The 10900-nt window shown below is 45.9% G+C and overlaps 1 protein-coding gene across 1 annotated transcript in view; it reads left to right on the forward strand.

Moving 5' to 3' along the window:
- The first annotated feature begins 935 nt into the window (after positions 1–935).
- SHCBP1 (SHC binding and spindle associated 1) overlaps positions 936–10900 on the forward strand; it is a 25197-nt gene continuing 15232 nt past the window's right edge. The window contains exons 1-5 of the mRNA XM_019535793.1: positions 936–1044; positions 3104–3274; positions 3947–4062; positions 6746–6954; positions 8004–8096. Coding sequence (XP_019391338.1) covers positions 951–1044; positions 3104–3274; positions 3947–4062; positions 6746–6954; positions 8004–8096 — 683 coding nt within the window. The 5' untranslated portion in view covers positions 936–950. The remainder of the gene's footprint in view (positions 1045–3103; positions 3275–3946; positions 4063–6745; positions 6955–8003; positions 8097–10900) is intronic.

Raw genomic sequence — 10900 nt, forward strand, 5'->3', positions numbered from 1 at the left:
AAAACTTGGGCTGAAGTTATGTCACCTGAACTAAAGCAATGTTCCTCAGCCATTATTTCCCCAGGAAGAATGTGACCTTTCTTAGGGAGTGACAGGGCCATCCCGGGGGGGCGCGAATTGGGGTGACCACCCTGGGTCCTGCGCTTTGGGGGACCCCATGTAGCCAGGCGGAGCGACCACGGCAACTCCATGCTGTCGTCAGCTTCATGTCCAGCTGTGCCGCTGAATCCGGTGTGTCTGGCCGCTTGGCACCCTGCCCCGCCCTTCGCTGCCAAATCCACCACCAGGGATGGGGCCCCACACCCTGCTTGGGTTGTCTCTGGGGGCTGAATGTAGGGAAAAAGGAGGAAAAAAAAAATACCATTCCCTTTTTTGGTTGAAGGCCAGTACTGGTATTAGGTATGCAGGAGATGGTGTCAGCCTTCCTAAATCCCGCGTGGAAATTACCTGCTGTGAAAGTCAAATAAATTAGTTGCTCATGACCAAATTATATCCATTTTTAAAATAATAAAATTGGGTCGCGTACATATACGCACCACCAGGTGTTACTGTCTTTATATATAATAAAACAACATACACTTCATTCATATAAAATATCATAAATCATATTATGTTACAGCAATACACACATTTCACGTAACATATAAAGTAATAATAGTAATATTTGGTCACGCGCGCACACATATTAAACATCTCTTTCTAGATATACACAAACGTGTACGTGTATGGGTACACGCGTGCACACGGAGGGCGGCGGGGGGGCCGCGTTTCCCAGCTGACAACTCCTCTCTTCGTCTCAAGGTTCCGCGGCGTTCCCTGCCCTCTGCCGATTGGCTTCCTCAGGGCCCGCGACCAATCAGAATGCTCCGTGGCGCTGACGTCAGGGGAGGATTGTCGGCCGCGAAAGTTTGAAATCCCCGAGCTTCTGCGCGGCGGGAGCGGCCTGGGCCATGGCGGAGGCCGAGCGCGGGCAGGGCCTGGCGCAGGAGGCGGCGGCGAGCGGCAGCGCCGAGCCCGGGGAGCAGCCGGAGGCCGTGCAGCGAGGTACGGCCCCGCCCGGCCCGGCGCCCAGCAGGCCTTTGCCTTCCAGCGGGATCCCGCGGGCCCGGCCCTGGGTCCCTGGGGCAGCCCCTGAGCCGCGGGCGCTGCCACTGATCCAGACGGGCTCCGCCCGAGACCCACAGGTGGGGTCGTGCAGCCTCAAGGGCCAGAGCTGGCCCTCGGGCCGCGTGTCTGACGCCTCTGCCTTAGATACGCCGCGACAAAGCCTTGGTAGCAGGCCCTAGTCAAAGTGTCCGGCTATTTGAGTTGGCCTAATAAAAGAGATCAGACTTACCCGAAGAACTTTGTCTGCCTCTGGCCCGAGACCAACGCGGCTACAGCCCCGTACCCTAGCAATGCTGCTTGTCAACCCAGCTGATCATGCCCGTGTCTTCAGAGTGAGTGCGGCTGCATTAAGCCCTTCACAAGGAAGTCAGCCTGGTTTCCGTTCAGACGGGTTTGACAGCTTGGAACTGGCTCATAAGGTTGCTCAGAATTGCTTGTGGTGAGTTAGGTCCTACAGACCGGACCTTGGGAGGTCGCTTGCTCCTGCAAGCTTGCTCAGGGCATCCCTGCCCAGTGTCTGACCTGCTCCTGAAACTTGGCTTGGCACTTACAAAGCTCTGCTGTTTACTGTCTTGGGAGGAAAATGTCTGCTGCCAGAGGGAGGAAGGAGGTTTTGTTTGTTTCTCTCTTATTTATTTATTTAAGGAAGTTTCAAAAGCCCCTCTTGCTTTTCGAGAGGTGAGTCAGACCTGGGTGCTCTGTGGCTAGTAAAGTCCTGCGTTCTACTGCACCGGCCAGTTCTGCAGTAGGCCGGTGCTGCCGGGATTTAGCAAAGCTTAGTATTTTTTGTTAACGAAGTTAATTTCATGCCTTGCTGTCTAAACACTGTAAAACCAAAGGCGTAGAAATGGAGTATGCTACTCAAAAAGTAGGTAGACTGACTCAGCTTTGCTAGCTGGGGAGGGAACCAAAATGATTCATGTGGTAGCTGCCTGCAAAGGACGGGGTAAGAGCTTGTGTTTCCTCTTCCTTTTATGAAACAAGGCTTGAAAAGATTTCGCCTCTGTTATAGACTTATCTGTGCTACAGGAATTCACGAGGATCTGTTTGGTCTGCACAGAATATCTCACTGCGTTTGGGTGTGTGGAGGCAGCTGGTTTGCTTGTAGTCTAAGAGCCTCTTGGTATCACATTAGCATCTAGATGAGATCAGTTTTGTTATACCAGGCATTGTAAAAACCCAAGATAAAACATAATCTAAATGGCAAGACAGACAAAGTGTGTAGGGGGAGAGGCATGAAGATAGTGACTTACACCAGGTGATGTGGAAGGTCAGCAGCCAATTTGGGACTGCAACCCAGCTCTCCCGGCTCCAAGTCCAGTGCCCAGTCACTGCCCCTCTCTTTCTCTCACATGCTTAGTGTAGTCTTATCTTGACCATGGTTCAGGTAGGCCACCTGCTACCGTCCCACAGACCTCTTGTAGCATCTGGGATCGGGCATTGCTGCTGAAATGGCATAGAGCAGTGGAAAGTAGGCAAAACTGTTGGTTTTGAACACAAGTCAGCCTTGCAGCTTCATAGCTGGGCTATTGAAGGGAAGAGGCTTTAGGGAAATCTTTTTGTCAGTCTTCACCTACCTCATTGTCAGTGCCTAAGGAACATTTTTGGTGGAAGAGGGAGGGTGACTTCTTTGAGTACTCTGCCCCTCATGTTAAGTGTAATGGCATGCAAGCCCCTAGCTGCCTTCAGCAAAATCCTGGAATTGCTGACTCACTGTTTCTAATATTTTTAATATAAAGTATGTGTGGTGTTGACAGAGGCTTTTAGAGCTATACATATTTTTGCTTTGTTCTGTACTGCTTGTGAACTTAATTTAAAAACATGCTGTTAGTGTCTGCGTGCAGCGCTTAGGGAATAGCTTTTTTTGGGCGGTGTACATGTTGCTGCAGAAGGGAGTGTGGTATTGGGAGGCATGCGATGGATTCTGCACTGGCTCCTTGAAACAGGCATGAAAGAATGAATTGTACTTAAGTGAACTGTGCCTTTTTCCCTTTAGGCTCCTGCCAGGAAGAGGATGACAGCTGCAGCGATTATGGGAGTCATGACAAAGTAGGCACCGTTTTAGGAAGGTTTGTGCCAAATGGGAATGTGCTTTTCCCAGACACCTTCGAAACAAATCGCCTTTTGTTTTATGAGAGATTTAAAGCGTATCAAGATTACATCTTGGGTGAGTGACATTGTTGCTATTGAGATTCCTTGTCACAGTCTCTGCAGTAACTAACTTTTCCAGGTGATTCAGTTCATATCCATAGATATATAGCCTTCTTTTTAATAACTTAGTTCTCCAGAGCATGCCGAGTTGAGAGGATCTGGTTTAGTATCAGAGGTGAAGGAAAGATCAGTTGATGAGCAAGTTGAGCTGTAAACGGGTCCTAGGCTTTTAACGGCCTCCCATGAAAAATACTATGCCATAATTAAGATTTTGGGCTGGAGAACTAGAAAACTAATGATCTTATGTTAAAAGAGAGTGAAACCTGAACAGTTGAAAATAAGATCATTTTAATAAGACTAGTTAAAACAGTATAGTTTTTTCAGCACTCATTTAACACAACCAGCCTACTTGAAGGATGGAGGCTATGTTGTGAAAGAATGGGTGCTCTGCTCTTCTCAGTTGAGGTATGAGACAGTATCCTTTTCAGGTCTTCAGTCCTTCAGAGAAACAAAAAGCAATCAGCTCTCACGTCTCCAGACAGAGAACATGAATTAGCATTAGCAGAATGAAGTTGAAGGCAGCTTTGGACATCCATAGAGGAGCATTAAAACTTATGCTGAGTTTCATTATTTACTTGTCCTTTTTGTGGATAAATACGCAATTTAAGTGTTGCTAACTTCCTTGTAGCTGACTGCAAGGCCTCTGAGGTAAAAGAATTCACAGCTGAGTACTTGGAGAAGGTCCTTGAACCATCTGGATGGCAAGCAATCTGGCGCACTAATGTGTTTGAGGTGCTGGTTGAGGTAAACGTAATTCAGTTTTTCAGGCATTTGTCTTCCATTAACATGGCTTTACCTCACTGCTAACTGGCAAATCACTTATTTTTAACTGAAGTTTGAGCTGATAGAAAGCAACATATTTGTCATGTCTCATTGTCACTGGGGAATGGAGTGCTAGGGGTGTCTTTCAGAGAGAAATGAATTATTTAACTGCTTGCAGTGGCTTGAGCACCAGGGTGCCCTGGATGTGAGACAGCAGAACGCCGACCTCTGGTGTGTAGAGGCACAAGCCAGCCATTCATATGCGATGCAGCTAATTGTTAGCTCTTTAAGTTTGAATGCATATTGAGTATTTTGTAAATTCTCTGAGACCAGGAGTGTGTGAGTGTGTTCTTTGTCTAATACGGTGCGGGACCAACCTTTTAGACCGGCATACCACAAGCTAAGCCCTGCCATTCCAATCCCTTTTCCCTGCCCCAATGGTGCTTGGCTTTTTAATCCTTGTCATTTCAGCCCCTGTTCTCCCTGTTCCCACCCTGATTTGCCATGTGTCACACACATGCTGCCTGCGCTACTTGTGGCATATGTACTACAGGTTGGCCAACCCTGGCCCAATACAATAGACCCTACATGGATTGCTAAAACATAGTAAATAACTGTTCATATGACTGGGCAGCAAAAGAGGTACTCTTAGGTTGCATATATGACTAGTATTCAGGTAACGCATGGCATGGTAGTTGGTGTAGCCCTTGTATTCTACTGGCTGAGCCTTTCCTTAAGCAGTTTGTACATCAGACACACCTGTCACCTTGCTCTGTTCATTAGCTGAGCAACAGCTGTTCAACCAACAAAAGCAAAGATGCAAGTAGATTTTTTTTTTTTCTCCTGGATAATTCCATTGTCCTTTGTCGTACCCCAGAAGGTAAGGTGCCATAGACTGCATCTGTCTGCTTTGGGGTGAAATTATCAGCTTTTCACTTGTCAGTTGGGGCCTTCTGGATGTTTGAACCACTGAGGAATGCAGAGTGAGTGGTGGAAAAATGTATTCATACAGTTCTTTGCCTTTATAACCCCTTCTTTTCACCTCTGTTTAACTTCTCACAACTGCACACATGCACATCCAGGCTGCTGTCTTTGTGAGGGGTGCCCAGTTTTGCTGGGCTTCCTGAGGTCTGCCTTGTCCCTGGAGCACACCCTCAGAAAAGGAAGCCCTGCACCCCTCCAGCTTCAGGCACTTGCATGTACTCTGTATCTTCTAAATAAGTAGAAACATGTGAGAAGATTGCTGGGTTTGTGTAGACTGAGACAAAAGGTTTGTGTGTGTTCCCAGCAGCAGAGATCTTCATTTAAATTATTTGACTCTACTAAACAAAGAGAGAAAGTAAAGGTGCTTTAGAACTACTTTTCCCACCTTGCAAAGCTGTGCCGTAAGTGGGACTAATAATGGGGTTAGTATGCAGGAGCTTCTGGGTTTTTATTTATGGCTTGCCATTGACTTATTGTGTGAGATGCTGAAAATCTCTGGAGGGTGCTTTGAAAGATGGGGTGCCAACTCTGGGAGCTGCCAGGTTTTCAGGGGCTAAGGGTGCAGCTTTGTCTGGGGTTGTCACTTCAAATCCTGACCTTTCAAAACACCTATGCGGTGTTTGGAAACACTCATGCTTACAGAGCTGCTAATTACTTTATGCAGTAAGGTTTGTTGTACTGTGTGTTGGCTTAGAAATGGTATTTAAAAGTTTGTTTTTAGGAATTGGCTTATAGGTGTATGTATATGCATTAGAATGGTTTAGGATGGGCAGCAGAGGTTAAATGATTTCTAAAAAGCTCGGGTCTCACACGTACAGTTTCACACAGCCTTCGAAGCAGCCAGATTGTCTAACCTAACAAGGCCAACAGATATACACAGCCTGCGAAACTGGGGGCATGTACCATACTGTTCCATAACATGAGATTGGGGTGGCACCAGCTAACAAGGCCCCAGAGTAGGGGGCCTGAGTCCTGGTTTTTGGGGAAGAGACCAAATTAGGAGAAGGCCTGGAAAGACCAAATTAGTATGTGTGCATGTGATGAACTTACGTGGATGTATGACAGCCACACAGACCAACCAGTGATAGCCACAGATGAAGTCATCAGGAGTCATCAGAAGGGAAGGAGAATACAAAAGCACGCTTGAGAGTAACAAAGGGCCCCTCCTCCCCGTCCTCTGCCCAGATCCTCCTCTGCTTCCCCATGCCTCCTCGTCCTCCTACCTGAGAGGGGTCCCCATCCCCTGGAAAGGGTCCCTGTGGACACCATGGACAGAGGGCACACCACCAGCCCATCTTATCCACCCGCTGGACTGGGGTGTGGGCATTCGGCATACCACCTGTAGGATGCTGAAATACCTAAGAGAGAGAGCCTCAGAGTGAAGACTGCATCCTGGCCAGATGTACTTTGACTCTGATGACAGCTCTAGGATTTGGTAGATATATAGAACTGCTTGATTGTTTGTATTGTTTCTTTTCTGTTATCACTGTGTATCAATACATTTGCCTATTATTGAACAGAAAGGTCGTGGTCTATCTGAGCCTGCCCCCTGCCCCCCCCCACCCCCGAACAAGGCCTCTGGGTCCTAAATCCAGAGCCAACACTGTGCATGTTCTTTAGCCTCTTTAATTGCATGAGCTTCTGTAGCTAAAGTGCCCCTCAAAGCTGTTTCTTACATCAGGTGGAAGATGTGGAGTACTCGGCTCTGAAGGCGGTGGTGCGACTTGGGGAGCCTTTCCTGTGTGAATCCTCCACTAGCACCTTTACCCTGGAGTGTATGCAGGAGCTCTTGAAGCTGAAAGAACATCGGGTACCGCTGCTGGAGCTGTGGATGGTGTATGACGAATCGGGGGAGTTTGATCAGACAGCACTGGCCATCGAGCATGTTAGGTAGGAGTGTGTGTCCCCTAAACTGCTGTTACTTTTATTTTAAGGGGAGGAGAGAGAGTGTATAGCAGTTTTACTGTGGGACAGATGTGAAGCCTACTATATACAGGCCTCATGTATGTGTATAAACTTACATGTGCTGTTAGTGTCTGGCATTATATTGCCTAGTTTTGTGACTAAAGCTTCAGAAGGAAATCTAGTGCTTGCTAGCCCTAGAGCTAAATGGGTTGTCCAAACAGAAGATGCTTGCATTTCCCCATCTCTTGCATGCATGCTAGATTTCATTGTAGCTCACTTCCAACTTTCCACTAAAGTTAAAGAGCCAGTTCTGTTCCTCGCTTTTACTGGACCGTTTCGTCCTCTTGGCTTTATGGCAGTCCTTCTTTCTTCCCACTATTCACCATGGTGTTTCCTTCCCTCCATTCTTTCCAGCGTCTTTGCTCCTTCCTCTCTTCCTTCGCCTCACACTTCCTTTCCCACATTGTGAGCTCAGTCTCCTCCCCTATGCTCATTATTTTTCCCATACTTTTTTCTGTTCCCACACTACTTATTTTCCACCTTTCCTCTTAACCTCTGCCTTGTGTCTCTTCATGCACTAGAAAGAGCTTGAAAAAAGCCCCAGATGCTACCTGATAGGGCTGGACCTGAGGACGTAATACGGACCACACCCAGCAAGAAGCATATGCCATTTAAGACAGCTGTCAGGTGAAGAGCTTGCTGGGGTTCTTATCTAGATGCTCTCCTTTACATCCTGCTTTTCTAGTGCCTGGCTAGTAGGTGTCTAACCTTGAAGCCCTAAGGGAGGTGTACTTGAAAGGTGAGAGTGATTTAACCTTTTTGTATAATGTGAGAGGAAGTCAGTGGAGGGACCTGAAATGGAGAGACATGGGGACACATTTTTAAAAACGCCTCCATAACTTACAAGCGCGAGTCCCATTTCAAAATGGCTTGGTTATTTAGCATAGGTTTCATTGAAAGTCAGTGGAAGCCAGTTGTGAATGTGGATTTAAGAGTGTATCCTGTATACACTCCCCTTTGCTTTCTTTCAAAAGGTTTTTCTACCAGTACATCTGGAGGAGTTGGGATGAGGAAGATGATGACGATTTTGATTATTTTGTCAGATGTGTTGAACCTCGATTGAGACTGTAAGTGTGACTTGGTTTAACTTTTTACGTAAAAGCAGAAGAAGGGGAAGAAGGGATAATGAAATTCAGACAAAATGGTGATCAAATCAAAGCAAGCCTGTTTCGGCTTCAGAAACAGAATCTGAAATCTTTTGCTTCAGAGGTGTAGAGAGAGCCTGCTGTGGTGGGGGGAAGGGGGTTACGTTAACCACTGGAGGGTGGGGGAGAGGAGTCCTATCTGCTGGGGTTGTCCTCACTTGAGTGGCAGGTGCTACTGCTGTGGCATCATGGACTTGGGCTGTGGCTACTGAGGTTCAGGCAGCAGTGGGGAGTGTGGGCTCCCTGGTGCCCTCTTTGTTCCCCCCATCCCTGGGGCAGGGCTGTGTCTCCAGTAGAAAAGCTTCTCAGGGGAAAGTGTGTAGGGGAGCATCATTCCAACTGCCCTTGAGGCATTGGTTTGCACCTGCCTGGCTCTTATGGCTGAGCTGCATCTGCTGTGACAGAGACTTCTGCGAGGAAGGGACCACACCAGCACCCCCTCTAAGTCGGTGTCCAGGGCTGCCAACTTGCTTGTCATGCCCTAGTTATGGTACTGGCTTTAGGAATAGAAATCCAGAGATGTTGCACAACTACATTGCCTAATTTCTTAGTCTTTTTTCATGCCTTTAACCTGCCATTAGATGGTGCTCCAGATCCAGGCATAGCCTGTTTTAGATGTAAGCCTTGTTTGACTTTTAACTCTGAAATATGTGATCCTAATTAAGACTGGTGTGTTGCGCTCAAATACCTCTGGGCATAGAATAAGAACCCAAATGGTGCAGAATCTAGAGGAAAACTTGAAGAACGGGTGATGCTGGAGGAGGAATGTGTATTTCTTTCCCTGGGGGGATTACTTTACATTAGGTTTTCTGAAGGTGGGTTTTTAATACCATGCAGCCATATGGAACTTAAGCAGTATGCAAGGGCACAATCTGGTTATATTTTTGAGGGTGCAAAATCACTGAAGTGCGTCTTAAAATGTATCCAAATGAATCATTGAAAAGTGGCTTTCCCCCAAGGTCTGAGGATGCATCATTCATTGCTTTTCAAGCAAGGTCTCCTCCTAGTCTTTCTTCTGCGTATTATAATTTAGAGTTTAATTTTAGGAATGCATGTTGCATGCAAATTCAGTTTCTCAGCATGATGCCAAAGTGCTGTGTTTCCCCCCGATAGTAATAAGCAAAACTTGGTGTGTATATAGAGCAGTATAGTTATCCACACTTTACATCTAGGAAACTGAGGCATAGGGAGAGTGATTGGCTTAAGGGTTCCCAGGAGGTCAGTGCCAGAGCCAAGTCTCCCAGGCCAGTGTTCTTTCCATGAAGTTGCACTGCCTCCCTTTCAAATGGGTTGCATGATGCCTGTTTGGTGTCACATTATAGCCAGGTCATGCTGTGCTTATGCAAACAAAAGGGAAACGTTACATGTGGAAATGACACACATTTTTTGTATATTTTTGCCTTTTCTATGTTACCAGCAGATGGGGAAGCAGAAGGGAAAGTGCTGTTAATTTTTGGCTTGGAGGGACTTTGCACAGATGAAATTAAAATGTAATTGCATGCAAACGGACCTTTTTTTAAAGGTAGCTAATGGTCTCAGATGGGAGTAGAAACAACGTTAAAGAGAATTCAGGAGGGAACTGTAATGCGCTTCAGTTTTGTTTTGCAATGAAAAATAAATATTTCCCTCATTCCCGCCACCATGCTTGTAGCAAAGCCTGTACTCCAAGCCATGCTGATGTTTATATGCTCTTCTGCTTTGATATCAGCCTTAATGTGTCAGTGGAGAAGTTAATAGTTAATCCCCTTATGTATTTAGACATGTGATGCTTCACATTGATTCAGAAGGTCTCCAGTGAGCACAGATTAGTCAAAAGAGAAAATTCTTACGCTTAAAGTTTTAGCTTTAATCCCACTTGTTCTAAATGTCTGTTCTGGTCTTTTAAGACAAGAAAAGTTATGTATTTTGGCAAAGCTTGGTAAAATCATTTAGTTCTATGCATCTTCAGATTGGCTAGCTCTAAAATTGATAGTATATATTTTAGGGCCAATTTAGGTAGTTTTAATGGTTTCTTTCTGGTATTTTGTCTTTATATATTTTATTAAAAACATTAATTCTCTTTGGCTCTTAATCAAATCTGATGAAAATTTCACTTGTTTCTATATCTAAGAAATTGTCACACATTTGTTTTTTAGCTGTGGTTTGTTTTTGTTTTCTGAACAGTCTAATCAAACCAAGCAGACATTGCTCACTCCTACTCTTGTGTCTAATTTCTGAGAGTGTCCTTCAGTGACTCGAATGAATGCAAGTCAACCCAAGGAATTGTGTGGGTGCTTCCCTGAGACTTCCTGAGTGACTCAGTATAGAGAGATGTTCACTTACCTCTCTCCTTCAAGTGTACAAAGACAGAGGTGTCTACTCTGGTTGTTCTCTGGAGTAAACGTGAGAGAGGTGATCACTCAAGACTTCCCATCACACTGTGTTCTAGCTGGCAGGTGTCACTTTGTCTGGCTTTAAGGGAGCAACTTTAGAAGTGAGAGATGTTTCCTGGTTTATAATCTCTTCCATTCTTTTGGGTCATAGTACATAACGTCCTGTCACTCAGGCCTATGTGTTGTCTTTCTCATTTACCCCAGTGTGTGTTTGACCTTTGTTGGTCAACGTTTTGCGTTAACTGTTTGACAAAAAACATAGCATGTTCTTGTTTCTGCTGCTGCAGCCAACTTCTTGTCTTTTCTGTGGGTCCCAATCTAGTCCATTTCAAACAAAAGGAATTCATCGTAGTA

The sequence above is a fragment of the Crocodylus porosus genome, unplaced genomic scaffold (genome assembly GCF_001723895.1).
Source record: "Crocodylus porosus isolate Cpor-Errol unplaced genomic scaffold, CroPor_comp1, whole genome shotgun sequence".
Taxonomy (NCBI): domain Eukaryota; kingdom Metazoa; phylum Chordata; order Crocodylia; family Crocodylidae; genus Crocodylus; species Crocodylus porosus.